A 22,437-nucleotide genomic window follows, 5' to 3' on the forward strand; every position below is an offset into this window, starting at 1 on the left:
TAGTTAGCAATAAGAGTCTGATGGTGCTGTTTCATTGAAGCCCTATGCCCTAGAAGGAAATGACGGAACATGATGATGATGATGATGACGATGATGATAATTAACATGGTGGAGAATTGAATAATCCACCAGGTTTATTTTATCTCTTACATTAAATGCTCAAATGAAAATTGCAAGGTCTTCATTTTGTTGTGTATTAAAGACGTGAATATATTTGTGCAAAGAACAGCTTCATTGTGTTTTAACTAGTAAAATTACTTGTTACTGCAACAATTGAGTATTTTGTATTTTGGCATTCACTGGCAATTCTTAAATATGATGCAGTATAATTTGTGTTCCATGGAATCTTTTAAGTTTTAGAGACTGTTTGTAATTGAATCATGCATATTTAATACCGACAATTTTCGTGAATTGGTACGTAGTTTAAAATGAGTAGAGCATTGAGATATATTCTGAATGGCTCTGTGATATTGGAATTTGACTAACAATAACTTTATTGACCTCTGCTGGTTCTAGAGGTTAATTTATTGATATTCAGGCTTGCATGCATGATTGATATTTGCATTGTTGCGATGTATGGCAATAACAGTTTTAATGGCATGCAGCAGTTGTGAACAGTTATTTAATCCTAATGATATTTTGAGTAGTTTTTTTGACGTTTAGAATAAATGATTTGACTGATTTTGTTCCATATATCTGAATAATAATATTAAAGAGATGATGCAGGTCCTTAAAGAATTAATCCAGACTACTGCAATTTCGGACAGACTAATGGAGGATTTACTTGTAAATCTCACATGAAGGGTCGAGATAATGACAAAGATGTTGAAACAGACACTCCTGATAAAAAAAAAAAAAAACCAGTTCCTTCCCACCCCCAAAAAAACTCTTCTATGACAACCCTAACTGCAAAGGAAATAGAAAGACAATGGAAGAGAGACCGATTGAAAGAGGAGACGGAGCCCTAACCCAGGCAATACAAATCATATAAGATAATAGCACATCTCACAATCCAACTACAGCAGAACATGATGAAAATGATACAGAAATGGCACAGAAGTAGTGAAGAGATCACAGAGACACAACTTTCCAGCAATCATTGGGAGCAAACCAAACAACAACAAAAGGCTGGAACACAAGTAAGATGACGTGACTACACATTGGGAAACTATTACACCACAGAAGTAGCAGTCAGAAATTCCTTAAAAATACGGAATAGATGGGGAAGTTGAATGCAAGATGTTAAACTCCAAAGGGATCATGAAAGCCTTCAAGGATTGGGAAGATTTCTAGCCCTACAATGATATAATCAGCTGAAGAGTCACAAAAAGATATTCATTATACTATCTTCTTTGCTACCTTTCCTGAATACCATCTGTGCAATCTCTCTTAAGTTAATTACAAGATTATTTTTTTGGGTATCTTTGGATGTCTATGTTGGAGTGCAACCCAAGGTGGGAGTTGCTTTTGTCTGTCCTCAAGAAGTAGGGAAATCAGAGTTCTGACCAGCTGGGTAGAATTTTTTGTTAGATGATGAGCTATTGTGAATGAGATTATACTTATTGTATGTTCGGTATCTATATTTGTAAACCCACTGATTCTACGGTGTGTCCCAAATTGATGTATACACTCTTTGAAATACTATTTCACAGCAAAGAAATGAGATAGAAATACGATTTTTGCGGTTTATGATTCAGAAGACAGTGGAAAGCATGGAAGCATGTTCATCTGTTTATAAACAAACATGGCGGTGCAATTATCATTCGATGAACGTAAGTGGATATTGAGATGTTATTGGAAAGTTGAGAATGTTGTTGAGGTTCAACGACGGAGGGTTGAATTTGGAACACAACCACCAACAAGGTTAACTATCACAAAAGTCCGAGACAAGTTTGAGGTCGATGAAACAGTGCAAGATGTGTTGAAAGGGCATTGCGGAAGAAAGAGAAGTTCCACTGATAATGAGAGTGTTGATGCAGTCATTCAGGCTTTTGCACAATCCCCAAAGAAGTCAATGAGGTAATGTTCTCGTGAGGTTGGTATCAGCAAATCCAGTGTTCATCGAATTTTGCGAGCTCAAAAATGGAATCCTTACATTCCAAGAAATACCTGCAAATGTTGGAAACCACAATTCCACGTCTTAATGACCTTTTTGAGAATGAAAATGGGTTTTACTTTCAACAAGATGGGGCTCTAGCTCACTTTCATGTCAATGTGAGGAATTTTCTCGATCGCACACTCAATCAGAGAAGGATAGGATGAAGAGGAAATGCTGTGGAGTTCCCACCTCGATCTCTGGATTAATCCCTCCAGACTTCTATGTATGGGGAGCTCTAAAGGACACAGTGTACGCCACAAAACCGCAAAGACTGGAGGAACTGAGAGTTCAGATTGAACATGCCTGTAATGATATTCCATTAGCAACAATCCAGTTGGTATGTCGCTCTGTTGTATGTCGTTTTTGGGAGTGTACTGTAACGGAAGGGGGCTTAAGAAATACAGAACCGCAAAAATCGTGTTTTTGTCTCATCTCGTTGCTGAGAAATAGTGTTTCAAAATGTGTATATATCAATTTGGGACACTCTGTATTGTTTAATATTGTGCAAAAAAGTGAAAGAAAATAAGAGAAGTAATTTGATCTTATGGCACATTTTCTGAGCTCTATTATTATTAGTTTGTGTCAAAAGAAATTTTAGAAATGTTCTTGAATCAATATGGAACTTATTACAGATATATTTGCGAAACTATGAGATGGCATACTATGTCAGTGGTATTCTATATTTCAGCTAACAGTGGTGTGTTGATGTATATTTGGTTATTGTTTAGTCAACCGTCTGAAGGCAGTTTGGAACATCATAAGTAACACCTATAGGGCATCATTCATGAGGCAACTAAGCCAGGAGATAATGGGGCAGGGCGGCCAGTTCCTTTCCCTCCTCCTTTGCATACATCACTGACCAGTAACACTTTTCACTAATCAGATTTAAGATATATACAAACATTTGTCCTTCTGACACATTTCGTGGAGTGAGATGTATATTTGATTATGATAGGAAATTAAATAATATACAGTTTGTTGATTGTGTTTCGGAATACTTAGGCCTCTTGAAGGAGCTGAAGAAAATGTACGAAGACTCACAGGCAAGAAGGACCTAGTATTACCGTACCCTCAATGCTGTCCTACAAACAAAGAGACACACTCCAGTTGCCCATCGTGTGGGGTAAGATATCAGACAAATTCTCTTTGTTTTTGTTGCAAAACATTAATGTTTCGTTAAAAAAAAGCATACTGTTGTCTACTTCATTACCACTTGAAGATATAAGTATATCAATTTTTTTGTGCAATAATTATTGTACACTTTCAAAAACAAATGATCGATCCTACTCTATCTAGCAAAATAATAAAGTGATGAGTGATGTAAGCTATACTAGAATACCAGTCATGAATTGAATGTGCGTAATCCCTTCCTGAGTAACTACCATTCAGAGCTCTCAAGACCACGTGTATTATGTTCACATCACTTTAGTCTTTTGTTGGACAGATTTTAAATTTCTAGAGGGTTCAAAAAATTCCATTCTTCATAACTGTTGAAATTTGTTATCCTCCTAGTCAACTGCTCATTCCTGATAGAATCATTTTATTCTGTGCTTCTGAAAGAAATTATTCTTATTTTACTCTTTGCTCCTGGAATAAATAGTTCTTATATAGAATTATTTTCTTCATGCATGTAATTAGCCACTCCACATTGCCTTTTTTGTCGTGCATGCAGAATTACATTTATTTGTAGCAAATATTGGTTGGAGTTAGTATCACATCTTGAACCACTGCTTGTGAACATACCACCGCGACTGACCCAGGTGAATTTATTATTGTCATTTTATGGAAAAAGATGCTTGAAATTTTATTGGCGCTAGCAAATTCAATTAATCTTTCTCCATTGTTATTTACTGTTTCTTCTCCATTAATTACGAACATTTAGCACCAGTACATTACCTCTCTAATGTTATGTCCTATCCTTTTATATAAAAAATATTATTTATTCCATTTTATGTTTGTTGAAATGTTTAATAGTATTTCTCATGTCTTCTTCTCTGCCTTCTGTGCATATATTTCTGTTAAGGGTGATTTACACAATGCTGGTTTTATTCGCTTTGAACAAGCATCTTCGGTCTCTAGCCAATTTGCTGGCAGAAACTTCTAAAAGATGCTGCTTCTTTTGTTTGTTAGCAACTAATTTTCAATTCGCAGTGTCTAAAAGATGCTTTAAATAGTATCTTGAAAAATGACAGAACTAAATAATTAAGCAGACAAAATTATATACGTCTGTATGTGCGTGTGTGCATGTAAAATTTTCCGAGGCTCTACAGCAAGTGTTACCTATGCAGGTGCAATACTGCAGCATTACATGTCGAGACCAGGCATGGAACCAATATCACAAGACACTCTGTCTCCAGAAATTTTCACTGAACCTCAGTCATCCTCTGGAGCAACTAAATGAAGCTTGGAAGTAAGTATTTTGCTTAATTATTGAATATTTTTTTTTCAAACAGAAGTAGCATAAATGCTGCGGATTGTCTGTAGTAAATTTTTACGCTCTGCTTTCTGAGAATCCTTAACATGATTTCTCTCATACAAATCTAGTCTTTCAGGTAATGCTCCCTGTGAAGCAGATTTGAATAATTTCAAGGGAAAAATAGTTCCGGGGCCAGGTATCGATCCCAGGGCCTCTGGTTGAATGTACCAGTGCTCTCCCAACTGAGCTACCCAGGAACTCCACCTGACACCATCTCAACCTTTCCCTTTATATCCACACAACTCGCGTGGGCTGATGAAATGCCAGAGACCCACATCGAGTGCACACAATCTCTGTGTGACTTGGAATTGTGGTTTTCTGTTAACGTACACAGTGACGTATATATTTATACAAATCTAGTCTTTCAGGTAAAGCTCCCTGTGAAGCAGATTTGAATAATTTCAAGGACCCGGAACAATTTTTCCCTTGAAATTATTCAAATCTGCTTCACAGGGAGCTTTACCTGAAAGACTAGATTTGTATAAATATATACGTCACTGTGTACGTTAACAGAAAACCACAATTCCAAGTCTCACAGAGATTGTGTGCACTCGATGTGGGTCTCTGGCTTTTCGTCAGCCCATGCGAGTTGTGTGGATATAAAGGGAAAGGTTGAGACGGTGTCGGGTGGAGTTCCTGGGTAGCTCAGTTGGGAGAGCGCTGGTATGTTCAACCAGAGGTCCTGGGATCGATACCCGGTCCCGGAACAATTTTTCCCTTGAAATTATTCATGATTTCTCTCGTCTTCTTTCCATACACGATTGTGGAAATCATTACCATGCAGTTTTTAATATAAAAACAGGGATGAAACTTAAGGCATCAAAGAATGTAGTATATACTTGTTTTACATTTATAAATGTTTTTTTGATATTGTTCTAAGTTGTCGAATGCTCACTTGTGAGTTAATATCTGTGATGAGAATTGCAACTTCAATATTTTCATCTATGCAAACCTTACTGCGATTTCGCACTAGTGATTAAAGTTTCTGCCATGCAGATTCGAAAACCAAATGAGAAACCATTAATCAGGAAAGTGCAAACTTGTCGGGATATCTCATTCTGATTGCTGCTCTGCTTGAACAGAATTTTTTTTTTTTTTTCTCCTCCATGTTTTCCATAGACGAGAAGCATTTTCACCTTTTCTTGTTTGCTGTTTGTCTTGAACACTGCTAACTGCGAAGTAATGACTTATAAACCATGACCATTTATAGTTGAACGAATGAGCTCTGCTACTTTTCTTTACTTCCAAAATGCTTTTAATGTTCACACATGACTTACTAAAAGCCTCCTGCTGGACTGTCACAGTACAGAAGGGCGTCCCCCAGATGGTAGATGTGGAGAATGTATTGCGAGGTCTTTATGTTGTGTTAAAAAAGTACCGAAACTACCACTCATCAAGAGAGCGCTCAAAAGTACAAAAGAATTGGAAAATAAAAAAGTCGAATAAGAAACATTATTTTTCTGACTTTTAGTAAGGTTGTAACAAAAATAGCAAGATTGATTGATTGATTGATTTATTCATTTTTTACAATTCTTTTGATAAGGCTTTTGTGAAATGATTGTATGAACAATACTGTGTAAATGTTAATAAGTATTTATGTATGATTTACATGACATTGTTTTATGTTGCAGACACATGCATTATCCTCCAGAAACTGCTTCAATTATGATACTGGCTCGAATGATTGCAACAGTTCGACAAGCAGATGATCCATCTAGTGCCTTGAATTTATTTATGCAGGTTCGTCATCTACAATAGTTTCTTAAACTAGACGCTACAAACTACTATTCTGGAGATCTCACTGAACAGAAAACTGTGAAAATGCTGTCAAGTTAATAATATTGAAGTTATTTTCCTGGACAATAAAGTTGAAACTATTTTCCTATACACCTTCTTTAGAATTACTTGGGTATTTTTATTTGTCTGTGTTGTGTTATAGTTCTGTCACCAGACTGTGAATGAAGAAGAGGAGATAGCACATAAACTTCTGGGAGAGCAATTTGTGGGCCAGTTACAGGTGCTGCGGGAATTGGTGTCACAGGCTCTTTATAGTGATGCTGTGCAACAGGTATTGTCATTTGTTATTTATCTCTGAAGTGTTGTTATGTATTGTTGAAAGCAGATAGATATTTAAAGTGAAAATGTATAATTTTAAAATTATTAAGCCATATACTTAAAATAAGTGTATTTTAAGGAAAAACGTGTCTAAAAACTTGTTGCTTATCAGACACAATTCATAGAACATGTATTTAAGAAGACTATAATCTGTGCATTTCGAACTGATGGCTCAGAGTTACTTACAAATGTACAAAAGTATAAACCATGTACGAGTCGCTGAATTGAAAACTGTGAACTGAAGCACTGATAATTCCTTGCATATTCCTGCTGAGTCTTAACTTAAGATATCTACTCGGGTGAGCAGAACTTATGTCTGAAAAGGAAACGTTCAACTCTTATGAATTTTTCTACATTTTTGTATTTGCTGTGCTTAGTGTTTCTTGTGATTGTTTTCAGTGGCTCACGCCTGATGGATTTCAGTCTCTCTTTGCACTAGTAGGCACAAATGGCCAAGGTGTTGGCACTAGTCCATTCAGTGAATGGGTGAAAAAAGTTTCTGAACTTGAGCTCGCAAGTGATGATAAACAGCAGCTTGATTCGTTCATAGACAAAGTGTATGAAGATCTGGATGAAGGTACAGTAAATGTTACTTGTTAATACATTTCTACATATCAATAGAAAAGTTCATCTATTCATCCAGTGGATCACTCCAAGTCAATAGATATGCATTAGTTTCTCTTAAGTCTGCCACACATGCACAGTCTTGTTTGGATTTACTTGTATAGACATGTTGCAATGCAAGATGGAACACAGTGCAGTTCACAGACCATTAAGTTATTTCTGTCAGTTTCCACATTAGTCTTTTGTTTATGTTTCAAGATGGACGAGATATATGCATTACTTATTCTATAGTCCCGTTGCTCTAATTTCCAGCAGCCAATTGCGTTGCAGGTCGGCTACATTTAAACGTGTGCATCTTGTGATTCGCTGATTCATTTCTTAAGGCTCGATAAATACTTAATATAATCGCCCGCCATTTTAGCTCTTTTGTTGGCGTTCGCAGAAAGCACATGAAGACGTTATTTGCCGCTCAATTATTTGCTGAATTACATTGTGTTTGATTTATTATCATAGGAGCTACGACATGATAATGTTTAACGGTGTGGCAAATAGATTCCTCGTATGGTAGCTTGGCAACGTAAGAACAAAAATGGCGAACGATACTACCTATCTAGACTTTATAGAGCCTTCACTTTCTAAGACGTAAGCAAAGAGGCGGAGTCACACTGGAAATAACAGCGTCGGGACTATAGCTATAAGCTCAAAAGGAGATATTCCAGAAATAAATCTAAATAATTATTATTGAAAAGGAGCAAGTTTTCTCACGTTAATTTATTGCAAAAGAAAGTTTTATTACTTCTTACTGAAAAAACCGCCATTTAACCACTTTCAATTATCAATCCTTAAATTTACAGTTCATAAAAATTTGGTTTGCCACTCACACTGTAACCCTTCTTTCTTATTTTTATGAAAACTTTACATCATTTATATTTTTTGGTAATAAACTAATTACAACCATATCTGTGTTGTATTACTCTTTTTCTCTTTTTATGGCTTTAAATTATCCATTCCATCTTGCCTGGGCATTTTCTAGTCCAACAGAAATCCAAGAAGATCGTAATACCATAAATTATGTTTGTATATTTCATCAATTCCAGTATCAGATTTCTTTGATAAAACATGCTTTTTAGTTCGTTTCTGTAGCATGTTCATAAGGAAAGAATCTCTATTGACTTCAGCGTCAACTACCATTTTATCAATTAAAATATATTTTTTATATATGGGGTGGGCAAAATAAAACTGGCCTGTGGAAAATATATATGCAATATATGAATTTATTTATGTATAAGACTGACGTGGAAATGACCCTGATAATGCAGGAAACCGTGATTTCGATGCAACAATGGGTTGCTGTCACATGTCTGTGCATGAACATCTCCCACATGCTCTGTCCCGAGCTTCGCTGTGTCATTACTTTTGAGTGAGTGAGAGAAGCAGACGTGTTTAATGACCAGTTGAATGCAACACAAAATGGTGCTTACAATAAAATAACACGTGTTCATTGTCGAGTGTTATGCGAAGCACAATTCATGGGAAAGGTGTGCAGAACTGTTTGCGCAGGAGTTTTGGACTGGATGTGTTTTGGCAAAACTTCCAGCAAAGGTTCAGCCTATCAGGGTATGTTAACTCACAGAACATGCGCCATTATGCATCAGTAAATCCCCATGGGTACTTGGAAGAGCCGTTGCATAATCTCAAGATTGGTGCGCAATGTCAGGTGTTCGCATCGTAACACTAGTCTTTGTCCGGGCCAGTTTTATTTTGCCCACCCTGTATATTTATCTGAATATTCTTTAGACTTTATTTTTCAAAGACAATGGGTTGCCTTCATATAGATTAATGAATTCAATAAAAAACTCCCTTGGAATTAATCTTAAATCAGTCATCTTCCTTGAAAAGACTAGATGCAAATTGTAATTACCACCTATACGCTCTGTCTTCCTCAGTGATTTGCATGTACACTCAGCAAAATCTCTGGCAGAACTTGATTCTGTTCACGCCAAACAATTGATGGAACACAATTGTCTTAGCAACACACATGCTCCGTCTTGCATTACAACAAAAGACTATATGAACAAGACTGTGTGTGTGTGTGGCAGGCTTTATATATTGGAGTGTAGGCTTTCACAGCCGGCGTCAATAGTAGAAAAGTTTTCCGGGCTATGAGGCCGTGGTCTGTTGGTTGAGAGACCAAACGTTTCGTTCACTGCTGCGGTGAACATCTTCAGTGGTGTCTATTGCTGGTGCGGCTGGTTCTACTGCGTGTGCCGATTACAGTCTGCGCTGGCTGCATCGTTGTATATATAGTGCGGGAGGGGGAGGGCTTGCTGTTGTCGCCTCGGTCCGCGCTCGAATGTGCTTCGCGGGCGGGTTTGCTGTTTTCCACGCGCTCCGCGTCCGGGGTTGTGTTGTTTAATTGTGCTACGCGGGCGGGTTTGATGTTGGTTTTCCTTAATGCCGGATACCAGGCCTTGTTAACCTTGAGGCCTTCTTCTTTTCGATTGAAATTGTTCTTATGTTTATATATTTCAATCGCCTCTCGGTGTAGCCTCGCGTAGAAATGTGGTGTGTCGCTGAGTGTATCGGTGTCTTCGAACCTAATTTTATGTTCGCCTACCAGATAAGCATGTTCAGCTACAGCCGACTTCTCTACGTAGCCAAGGCGGCAGTTTCTTCTATGTTCGGAGATCCGAGTCTTGAAGCTCCGCTGTGTCGTCCCTATGTAAACTGCTCCACATGAACACGGGATCCTGTAGACCCCCGTAGAAGATAATCTGTCGCGTTTGTCCTTGGCTGAGCGTAGGCTGTTGCATATCTGCTTGGTGGGCAGGAAGATAGTGTCCACCTTGTGCCGGTTGAGGATCTTGCTTATCCGGTCCGTAACTTGCTTGTGATAGGGCAAGAACACCATGCCTCTCTTCGTATGGTCTTGGCCTGACTCCGGTGTCGTCTTCTTCCTTGGTTTCAAGGCCCTTTTTAACTCTGTCCTGGCGTAGCCATTAGCGGTTAGGGCCCGGAAAACTTTTCTACTATAGGCTTTATATAGTTTTGCTTACAGTGTTTGTTGGCTGGTTGATATATAATGCACTATATTTCACATGAACAGCCATGCCTTTCAATACTTACTATATTTGTCAGTGTATAAGGCACATCCTAAAAATTAAAGCAGTTTTTCTGTAAAAACCGAAATTAAAAAAATAAGTCGTGTTCACTGTGAGAAGACATAATCTGATTGAGCAATATTTTGTTCAAAGCAAAGTGTTATTTGAACTGTTCTCCTTGCTCATATGCAAACATATAGAGCCACTGTATTAATTATTTGATTTTCACAGAGGCTGGTGGTTTCCTGAATAGCGAGGGGTCAGCACTCTATTCACTGCAGAGTGCTTGCAACCATAGTTGTGATCCTAATGCGATGCCCACCTTCCCACATAGCAATTTCCAACTTGTTATGACTGCTGTTAAGGATATAGTGCCAGGAGAAGAGATCCTAATTAGCTACTTAGATGAATGTGCATTGGAAAGAAGTCGACACAGCAGACACAAAATACTTAGGTAATACAACCTTTATAATTTTTATCCGAATGTCTACACATTTTCAACTGGTGTGCTGTGGCACACTCATCCTCCGTCTCCCCCCTCCCTCCCATGTTAATTAAAAAATCTCTTCCTCTTCTTCCTATCACGTATTAAGCTCTTTGTTACCTGGATCATGGCTTGCTCAACACAAGTTATAAATCAGTGGTAAGCTAGGAATCGAACCCTGGTCCACAGAAATCTGAGTCCAGTGCTCTAGCCACTAGACCACCGTGATGCCCTGAATTGGAATATATTACAATAAGAGAAACAAAATGAGATTGCATAATGCTTATTTCTTAGAAATATATGCTATTATTGATTTCTTGAAACAGCATTATACATAACATTTTCTTATTGAATAATACGAGTTTGTGATAACTAGGGCCTGGATAGTTATATATTAAAAATCAGTAAAATATGTGTATATATATATATAAATCTTGAAATATGTAATAAAACCATTAAAATACCAAGAAATATGTAACATCATAATATCATAATTTCCCTACATTTTCTTTAAATATGTTGCTGATAGGCTACCTACAGAATCATGTCATGTCTTAACACATACCATATTATGGAGCCAATATTACAACTAGATATAATAATCTGGAGATGCATGTAAATAACTTAAAAATTGAAAATTACATATTGCTGTTAATTTTCCATATTACAAACCCCATAACAATAAGGAACAAACATGGTTTCAAATTGTCAAATAGAAAACTTCTCCTGTTATCGTGTAACATGGCTTTGTACTGTCTAAATGATCGTTCAAATTCACATTATGTAATGGGTGCATATTTAAACTTGCACAAAACTTCTGGTGTGTACTCAATTTCAGAGACTTCGGTACTACTTTCATTTAGCACTCTGTTAATAGCACTGATAGCCTTGAATCCTGGGTTTTACTTCAAACTGGAAGAAAGCGTATCCTTCACTGCAGCTACAACTGGCTCTTGTAGACTTTCCAGAGACGTGACTGCAGAATGAACAACATCAACCCTGTCAGAGAGTATGGAAGAAGATGTCTCCAAATATTTAATGGCGATGCATAAATGCAAAAAATTGCACTGGATGTAGGCATTATCATTTTTAAGCTTGGCATAAAATGATTGCTTTGCTGTTTAAAGAGAAACTGCATCTTGGGAATAAAAATGCTGGAGAACTTGTTTCACAGAATCAAAATTCTTTGGGTAGTAGCCTACAGCATCATTCCAGCTTCCCCACCTGGTTAAGATTGAATGAAGAAGGAGTGGAAGCTCAGGAAACAGTTCTTCGAATTTATCAACTGTTGTAAGCCTTTAAAAATATATTATTTGTATTCGAATTTAGTGTGTCATCTTTAGAAAATGTAGATGGAACCAGTTCTGCTATGTGATGGAATGCATGCACAAGACATGTGAGATGTAACATTTTAGGATATAAAACTTGCAAAGCTGTGGCAGCTTTACACATAATATATATGGTGCTGCATCCGTCAGAAGAAGGAAGACATTAGTGTGTTTCACCCCATCAGGCCACAAAAGCCCCATTGCATCATTAAATAATTTAGCAATATTTTGATGATTGCATTTTGGTAACACCTCACAAGTTAACAACACAAGCTTACTCGCTTCATTATCTTTCAACACGCCCACTATAACATTTCCAATATATCATTCCTAAACATCAGTTGCCTCGACAATTGAAATCCAAATGAGATCATCAGCACCAATTTCCAAATGAATAGAGTTGATTGTTTCCATATGCAAGTCAAGTGCATAGTTCTTTCTGATTGTAGATTAATCTGGCACAGTTTCACGTGTGTATTTCTCAAGAAACTCGCACAGGACTGGATTTTTTAACTTCCAAATAGGGATATCAGCACAAACCATAGCACGGCGCAGATCACTTACAAACTGAGATTTCTGATGTTCTGGGCGTTTCTGAGTTGAGGTTCAGTGAGTAACAACTGCTTTTGAAATATGGTTTCGAAGCACGGACCCGATGATGTGACGTGGATAAGTGTTCCAGGACTTGAAAACGTTGAGAACAGGGCATATTCTTCTCACAAACAAGGCAAGAAAGTACCTTTCCATCTGTAGATACATTGTCAAATTCCTCTGTGTAATGCTTTAACTTTACACAGAGTGAGATTTTTTCTTTCGGCATCTTTTAGTACAACATTTAACTTTAAATTAAAAAAGATTTAAATGCTGAGGTCACACAACACAAAGTCATTGTTCAATCTACACACGCCAGCTAACTGCGACTAATTGATGCTTCAATCGGTGACATGGTATGGCTTGGACATGCAGTGGCAAGGTGCGCATCACGTGACCGATGGACAGGCAGAGAGATTCAAGACAGAAAACCTTTTTGACCTTCTCGCGCAAGGTCATACACTAGTAGGATATACAGGCATGTTATAACGAATACAATTGCAATTAAGCATGGAAATATTAATAAATATGTAAAAATATGTACTTAAGAACAAAATATGTAAGAATATCTACTTAAGAGCAAAATATGTAAAAATATGTACTTTCAAGTTTACGTTTTTAGGCTCTAATTGGCATGAAACTCCAACATAGCACAAATCTTATCTCGTATATTAATGTTAATAGAAAAAAAAAACATGTAATTACATTATCCGGGCCCTAGTGATAACTGATAAAAAATTTTTTTCTTTCAGGGAAAATTACTTATTCACCTGTCACTGTTCAAAATGTGAAGCTCAAGCTGGGGATCCAGATGAAACAAGTGAGGACGAGTCTGATTATGACGAGGATCAGGAAGTTGAAAGAGAAGGGAAAACAGTTGAAATAGGGGAAAAATGTGAAAGATAAGAGGAATGATTCATGAGCTACCTCAATATTACATTCTTTACTTTAATTACTTCACATTCCATTATTCTGCACACTTTTTTTTCTTTGCAGAAATTATCTTTAAACTTCATTCTTATAGAAGTTTATGAAGCACTGAAAATTATAAATCTTGACTTATTTCCTCTGTATTGCATTTATTCTTTATTGACTTCACTACATTCTGTTTTCTGATAGACAATTTAGACATTGTTAAAATAGTCCCTTAAATCAAAACTTCGAGGTTACTGGAATTATGGAAGGACTATAATGACTACAAAGTTTAAAGAGATGTGAGAGATGTTTATGTTGACAATTTAAGTGGATATTTTTACTTCATATATAGCTCAATGTTAGATATACCAAGGAATGTGGCTATTCTGTAAAACTTACAAAATATTTGTTCCCAATGATCTTAGAGCTATTGTAGAGTTGTTTTTTTTTTTTTCGAAGTAGTTTTTGCAAAAATTTAGTAGTCTCTTCACAAACTGCATTTTCCATAGCAAAATACGGCTGAATACAGAACTGTTACCACTCGTAGGATGGCAGCTGCTTTATTAGATGTTCCTTGAATGATTTTGATTCATTGTTGATTTTGATTATTGCTAATTAGTACCTTATTCTTCATACACTTCAGATAGTTAGAATGTTTTTGAGAATTGAAATTCATAATAATTTGGGAGACCTGTCATATTTATTTTTATTAAAGTGCAAGAATAGTTCATTCTGAATTCTTATTTTTATGTATCGTATTGTGTCAATTTTTATCATCTCATCCACAGGTTTCAACAATAATGTTACAAAGATATGTGAAATTGCGTACACTGTTGTTTTCCAGGAAGTTGTGTTTAATTGTTTACGACCATTTTCAAGACTTTTTCATGTTAAGTTCAAAACCAATTTAAAAGAAAAGAGTCGTGAATAATCCAACACATATTTATATGAGAGTGTAATAAGAAAGTATGAAGAGTTTCATATTACTTTATTTTTGGAAGGATTAAAATTTAAGCAGGCAGAAGTGTAAACGCGTTTTTAAAGTCAGAAATTAAAAAATGAATTACAATGATAATTTAATTTTCAAATGAATCTTCATATGGTGAATCAGTTAAGAGTGAAGACCTCATATTTTAATGAGGAAACCTTTATCAAATAATGAAGTAAAAAGTCGCATGCCACATGTCCATGTTTAAGAGTTTTAAAATATGTCACATAAGAACTTTTGCCATTCCCGTAATTCATGGATCAATAAAACAAGTTACATGTTGCATACTAATACAGTAGAACCTCGTTAATCGGGACTAATTGGGGGAGTTAAGTTGTCTGACGAAATTCTGGAGTAACTGAAATAGCATAAAAGAACAGAACTATCACATAGAACTTTCGCCATTCCCGTAATTTATGGATCAATAAAACAAGTTACATGTCGCATACTAATACAGTAGAACCTCGTTAATCCGGACTAATTGGGGGAGTTAAGTTGTCTGATGAAATTCCAGATTAATTGAAATAGCATAAAAGAACAGTAAAAAATGCTTTAAAACTCCATTTACAGCAAGAGAACATGTCTGTTATACATTTAAAGGGCATAGACTTACTAGACACAAAATGTAAAGCAATACATTACAGCATATACACGATAATTATGATGTGCATTTTATACAACAGCAGAATAGAAAGAGGCTGCAGCGTTTATGTGACAATTGCGATAGATGATACAACAATGGGCAAACATTTTTAACTGTCACATAGCCTAGCTATGTGACCAATGTGGTTGTTAACTTTCATCCCCTTTTAAAACCTCACATTCTCCATTTTTACGCAAGTTTTTTTGCTTTCCGGATTAGTGAGGTATTACTGTAATTTAATTTGTTGATATCCTGTCTTTAATGCAATGTAATTTACTGAATTGTTCGTTTTTGGAGTTATTGTATGTAATATGGTATACAGAGATTCTGAAATATATTTCACATAGTTTACTACACTGATTATTTCCTCACATCCTTCACTGAGAAACTCAACCATAGAACAAGTAGGAATTCTGGTCATCATGGTAGGCTTTCTGGGAAAATAGCAGAAAGAGGTGGTTATCAGAACATGGAGAGTCAGTAAAGTATTAAATAGTGACTGAGGAGAAATATTCATTCATCTTATCGAACCCACACATGCTTAATTGGTTTCAAGTCTGGAATGAAGTAACCTTAATGCAGTCCCTAGGTATATAGTTTAGATCATCACCCTGTCACGCAGACTGCCCAGGTTCGAGTTCTGGTCAGGCCTAGTATTTTTCATTGAAAAATCAGTGACACTTGTGATGATAAGGTTATTGCAGTTGGGGTTTTTCTCGATATTCTCCTTCCTCCCCTTCATGTCTGGCATCAACAATTCCATAGCATTCCCTGATTACCTGTTGACAAGGCCTAGGGATGAGCAAGATTGCCTGCCTCGAAATCTGGGTACTCAGTGAACCTTAGCATAGTCAGTCGGTGTGGGTTGGGAATGCATCTAGCTGCGAGGTTTGCACAAAAGATCTAGAAGGTGGCAGTGCTTAGTGACTGACCCTCCAACAGTATCAGTACAAGTAACTATCTTTGTTAATAAAATACTAACAAGATATTGTTAAAATGCAGTATTTTTAACGGACTGTTTAATAGGGACCTGCAAAATTCGCATTTGCGTTTACGCAAATTTTGCCATTTGTGTAAGAATATGATGAAATTCTGCAATTTCGCGAATTTTATGATTTTATGCCATAAAATAATTTTGGAATTTATTGAGTGCAAAGAATGTATTTCACCCATAGTCTATGGGCCATATAATAAACACGAAAAGGAATGATTTTAGGAAACCCTCCTCTATAAGGAATTGGATCAGAACGAGTTAATTTCAGGATATCTTGAATTGAAAGTTTGTGTTAATAAACATGGCTCGGAAAGTGAATTTGATATGATGACTATATTAAAAGCAGTGAGTGTTTCAAAACCAGAGTTTGCTGCGAAATGTATGGAACTAATACCACAGTCTAGTATATACAGTCGCGAAGCTCAATACATAGTAAATATGCAAACATTAGATAGTTGCTCACCACTAGGATCGCTAATATTGCCTCATTACAGGCAATGCAAAATAGTACTGTCACAGTCTATTGTTTCTAGCACCCTCAAAACTCAAGCTTCGTGACTGTATATAGTAGACTGTGTTAATACGATTGCCTTGCGCAAATGTGGACTGTGAACGTTTTTTTGTTGTGTAATAACACTCTCACAGAAAAAAAGGAACAAATTTGAAGAAAGATAATCTTGCTGTTCTGTCTGCTTTTGCATTTGAAAGCTAGATATAGTTACGGAACATCAGTTAATGTAAATATGCCGTGACTATATTACATTTGTAAATAAATAATTTTAAAAATAACACCACTTTCTGGAAAAAATAACATCTTTTGCAGGTCCCAACTCTTATTGTTAGTTAATATCTTTAAACCATCTACAGTCAACTCTGGATATTCGGTTATAGTGAACTTTTGGCTATAGTGAATCTAAATCGTTGGTCTCGACCCACATACATTAAAAAGTACATTAATATTTCCGTTTATAGTGAACCCTCACTTCTGTTATAGCGAACCTAAAACTAGAACTTTCCCAAGGAAATGTACTTATAAAATGGCCAAAATGGTAATTTAGGAAACTCTTTGTTCTATAAACTTCCAAGAATATGTTCAGAACAAAAATCTCAAACCTTCTACTCCTTAAGTGCATTGAAAGACAAAGGATTTGTCAATTTCCTGGCCAGCTTGAAACATGTCAAAGAGAATAGTGTACGCAGTGAAGGGTAAAAGAAGGGTTAGTTCTGATTCCTTTAAAAGAGGTTATTAGAAGAATAGGAAGATAAAGTGTTTTCTTTTGTAAAAGGGAGTAGAGTGATGACCAAAGGGTAAATACAAGAAGGATTACAGTATAATGGTCCACAACCTTTCCTCCCGCACCTTTGTAAAAGTGAACCCTGGGAAATTCTAAGGCCGAGTACATACTGTCCAAATTTCACAAGAAGATACCTGCGAGGGGGTATGCTCCTTGTGGGGTAAGAGGAGAGGGTCAACTAGTAACTGCTCCTCTGAAGGAGCAAGTAGATGGGGATGGTGTCATTGGCTGGCTGGGACAAACAAGGTTTAGTCATTGGCCGGCCGGTTCCATGTTGGGGAGTTGGTTGTAAGAGAAGGGGAAAAACTCGCATTCCTTGCTCGAATCTTCTCCTGAAGTGCGGACTGTAGTAGCATACCTTTAGTGGGAAGAGGTGTGAAATCGACCAGTGCCTACTACCTACATGGCCAGATTAGATTCAAGTTTCGAACTGTGAACGTCAGGATGTCGAAGTGTAAAGTGTTTAAGTTGGAAGATAAAGAGAACATTAGTACTGATATTGAACGTAATCTGACCCAAACGGACATTAATACTCTATGTAAAGCAACGTCAGTAGTATAAAAACAGACACTTCGGATATAGTGAACGAAATATGCTGGTCCGCAGAGGTTCACTATAACCAAAGTTGACTGTATTTAACAACTGTTGATGAAACTGACCAATTACCTTGTGAATGAAAGAAAAGTTTGAGTGATCTGGAGAGGATTATTTATTTATGAACCTTTGTTATAAGAGTATAAGAACATGGAGACAAATAGATAACATGTATCTCCATACTATCTTAAGTAGGTAAAAGTATCTGATACATAATAAGTCACATTGGATTTCAAAGAGTAGCGAATTAGGTCAGTAATGAGAGCTTGTTCAAGGTAGCACATTCCTTTTCAAGTACCTGTCTTAGTACAGCAGACGAAGGAAAACTGTTGGATCTGAAAGTATGAAAACAAAATATGTCCGCTAATACACTTTATGTTCTTATTTTCAGTTCTGAACAGTTACAGATTTATTTATACTAGGATTCAGATTTATAAGCTGATTACTGCTTTCTGCAAGTTCTACTATAGATACTCTTCCTCTCTGCTTCACAAATTTCGCTACAGCTTCTAGTTCTTCATTTGATATGTAGATAAATTTTCCTCGATCGTCCACAACCCCTGAAAAATTAAACTCAATTAGCAATTGTTCATTTGACACAGTATGTACTTTAATCTTTCAATAATGGAATCGTCACAGTAACTATAATGGCCTGCATAATACCTGCAAGTATTCCTTCAGCTTGGAGTTCGTGGATTCTATCAATAACATTTTGAGTCTTCAATTTAAAATGAGCAGCCAAATCTTCCAATACAACTACTTTCATATTCTGTAACAAACATAAGGTATATAGTCTATTAATTATTTAGAAAGTAAATGTTTCCTTATACTACGCAGAATGAATCAGTTCATATTCAACTGATAAAGTACATTTACTTTTTTCACAACTGGATAATTAATACATGATTCTTATTCTCATTGCTTAGACCCAATTTTAATTATAAATAATTTGCAGTAAATTGTGCATCTATTGCGTTTTTTTTTCTCACGAAATATTTTATCTGAATTTATATTGAAGATTATGGCTAAAACTATGACTAGTTGAAAATGAAATTTGTAATATATGATATAGAGCAAAGCACATATTTTAGAATCATTATTTGTCCAGAATCATTTCACCTATTCCTTATTACCTTACTAGTATTGCCTCATGAGGATGTTTCCAAACCTTGTCAATCCTCTCTCTCTCTATCTGGAAATCAGATACAAGTAAATTTCTATTGACATCTAAAATACCTTAATGTAGTTGATAAATTCTTGTAGCAGATTGTTTTGTTCATCTTCTCCTCCGCCTTCCTCATAACCCTCTTCCTCCACACTGAATGCAGCTTTCATTTTTAAATACTCTTCATGTTCTTGACGTTCCTTCTCTTCTCGTAATTTTCTCTCTTCTTCAAGCCGCCGTTCTTCTTCTTGTTTTTCTCTTTCTGCAGATTTAAGTCTTTCTTCCTCAGCCTGTTCTTGCCTTTTTCTCTTGTCCTCCCTGGATCTCTCTTCTGCCTAAACACATGAAAACGATTTTGAAAGTAAGTGGGTTCCCAAAAGTAAATATATCAAAAATATGTTCTGCAGATATCAAATATGAAATCTACCTCTCGTTGAGCTTTACGTTCTGCCTTTGCTTCTAGCTTGGCTCTCTTTTTTGCTCCTATTTTCCCGTCTGGCAATTCAATGTCTTCACCCACATCTTGTACAGCTTCATCTTCTTCATCAGCATCAATCTGTTGACGAGCTGTGCACAAAAAAAAGTACAAATTTACAAACGTCAAAGTTCAAAATATTCAATAAAATAAGAGTCAAATTTAATCTCACAAACACATAACATTAAAATAAAATACAACTGATCTATCTATAACCGAATAAGAATCTACGTATAAAATGTATGATTTTATTAATGTTTTAAATAAAATATTTAACTTAATAACATTAGAAGTGCTTCAGTGGCTAGTCATGATAATATCTTTGAAAAATATTGGAGTGCAAGAGGTCTAATGACTTTATTGTCAAACGCCTGGCATTAGAAAACAACAACATACCGTAACATTAGAAGTAAGTTATATTAAGATCTAATTCTTAAAAGCTCATGGTGATGATTATACTAACAAAAGAATCGAACATTTTTACATATTAATACGAATTTTATATATTGATTACAACTAAATTAAATCAGATTATATTCTTGGTTACACACGGATCTTTTTATGTCAATATAAAATATTCATGACATAGTCATTCTTCCTTGTGCTTATTGCATTTTTTTTTTTTTTTTTTCAATTTTAGTAGGTTATTTTACGACGCTTTATCAATATCTTAGATTATTTAGCGTCTGAATGAGATGAAGGTGATAATGCCAGTGAAATGAGTCTGGGGTCCAGCACCGAAAATTAATCAGCATTTGCTCATATTGGGTTGAGGGAAAACCCCGGAAAAAAAAGCCTCAACCAGGTAACTTGTCCAAACTGGGAATCGAACCCAGGCCACCTGGTTTCGCGGCCTTGTATATGTTAAGGAATGATGAGTAAGGGACAGTAAAGAAAAGGTGGCAATGTAATATTTCAGCTTAAAAAAAACTCGCAGAAAAAATTAACTAAAAACAACTGGCATTAAAATCTTTAATCAGAATAATCAGCTCCCTAATATCGAAATCAGTGTCAGGTCAATGTCATTGGTTGCCACAATAACTTGATCCTTCACAATTTTGATAACAAGATTACACGTAATTGGTCAAATATATTTGTTTAAAGCCATTTTTACTGCTTTTGTGCTTTATTAATATCAGGGACGGTGATACAACTATGATACAAGAAATATTGGATTTCTTTCAACATTGCTGTGTCTACATCTCAGAGAACGAGGATGAAAACGTAAGGGATGAGAACTGGAGAAAATGGAAGTGAAGAGATGAGAAAAAGAGAACCGAGTTAAGGAGTAAGTTAGATGCAAGTGACATCTAGTAATTAAATTTTTAAATCTTACACCTGCCTTTTTCATTTCCTTAGATGACTCCCCTTCTCCATCATCTGAATGCTTGTGATGGAGAAACATGTGGCAGTGGTTCACTTTTTCTTAAGAATTACCTTGCAAATACATAATACTGAAGTTAAAGATCTTATATTATTTTTATCTCTGTCGGTTAGTGACTGTTATAAAATTTCAAGTGGCTTATCTCAGTCGTGGGTGTCACTGTACCATTAAAAAGCATTACCGGTACGATCTTTCTGCCACCTCCTTGCCTCCCCATCGCAAATGTGACGTTGCACAGAGGCAGAGAGAAAATAGCCTAGATAAGATCCTGTACGGCAACATTATGCCATTATAGAGATACACAGATTATAAAGTGTTTGTAACATCTCCTACCGGGGGCGCGCTTTCGTACAGGGGCAGTGGCATTTCCTCTAAGGTTAGAGGCCAGTTTAGGTGTGTGTACTAATCGAAAATTAGGAGCTAGAAAATATTGAGAATAGGATGCATGTTTATATGACATTTTTTTTTCGATTAATACATACACACCTAACTGGGCTCTAACCTTAGAGAAATGCCACTGCCCCTGTACGGAAGCGCGTCCCAATAAAGAAACAAATAAGACATTGGTCCTTTCTCTTCCATTACATCATACATCTCCATCGTATCTTTAAAATTACCGGCTGCTGCTTAACTAAATTTTAAGTTTCATATGGAATACTAAAATTTATACGGAATTACCTGCAGCTCTTAGTCGTGCTCGTGCATTGCGTGCACCTACAGCTCTTCTGGGTACTTGTCCATCATGAGCCCTCGGTTGAGGCACACCTCTTGCAGGGGGTGCTTCTATCACTGTCAAATAGTAATTTGTAATTACTTCATTAAATAATACAACTCTAAACACGCCCTGTTTCTCAAGTAGCTGAATGTATGACATTTGCGAAAAAGTGACATAACCTAAGAAGTTACCAGATGGTTACGATAGGTATGCATAATACATTCCAAATATTAGAATTACCTTGTGCATTGCGTTGCTTCAAAAGTGCAACGATAAATATAACTACAATCAATCCAGATGCAAGAGAAAGTAAAAACACTATATCCATCGCTTTCAATTACATTAACGACCAAGGAAGTCTATAACGCTCAATATGTGACGTTGGTCACACTGAAAATCAACAGTAAATACAGCTGCTAAAATGTTATTTAGTGACACTTAAATAATATAATGAACATTAATTCAAATTAACGACAGATATGTATATTTTATTCTATTTAAATAGATACATT

The 22,437-nt window shown here is 36.1% G+C and overlaps 2 protein-coding genes across 6 annotated transcripts in view; one reads left to right on the forward strand and one right to left on the reverse strand.

The window, feature by feature from the left end:
* Positions 1-14,126, forward strand: part of Smyd5 (SET and MYND domain containing, class 5) — a 29,087-nt gene extending 14,961 nt beyond the window's left edge. For all 5 annotated transcript variants that reach the window (XM_069823555.1, XM_069823550.1, XM_069823552.1 and 2 more), the window contains exons 4-10: positions 3,101-3,221; positions 4,387-4,508; positions 6,206-6,314; positions 6,514-6,642; positions 7,089-7,266; positions 10,586-10,808; positions 13,510-14,126. In XM_069823555.1, coding sequence (XP_069679656.1) covers positions 3,101-3,221; positions 4,387-4,508; positions 6,206-6,314; positions 6,514-6,642; positions 7,089-7,266; positions 10,586-10,808; positions 13,510-13,663 — 1,036 coding nt within the window. In that variant the 3' untranslated portion in view covers positions 13,664-14,126. The remainder of the gene's footprint in view (positions 1-3,100; positions 3,222-4,386; positions 4,509-6,205; positions 6,315-6,513; positions 6,643-7,088; positions 7,267-10,585; positions 10,809-13,509) is intronic.
* Positions 14,111-22,432, reverse strand: Ddrgk1 (DDRGK domain containing 1). Its single transcript, XM_069823556.1, has 6 exons — positions 22,166-22,432; positions 21,889-21,999; positions 19,779-19,918; positions 19,423-19,686; positions 18,850-18,955; positions 14,111-18,746 (listed from the first exon to the last, which is right to left on the reverse strand). The coding sequence occupies exons 1-6, from the start codon at positions 22,251-22,253 to the stop codon at positions 18,574-18,576; spliced, it is 882 nt and encodes a 293-aa protein (XP_069679657.1). The 5' UTR covers positions 22,254-22,432; the 3' UTR covers positions 14,111-18,573.
* Positions 22,433-22,437: the final 5 nt, after the last annotated feature.

This window comes from Periplaneta americana, chromosome 4, assembly GCF_040183065.1.
Source record: "Periplaneta americana isolate PAMFEO1 chromosome 4, P.americana_PAMFEO1_priV1, whole genome shotgun sequence".
NCBI lineage: Eukaryota > Metazoa > Arthropoda > Insecta > Blattodea > Blattidae > Periplaneta > Periplaneta americana.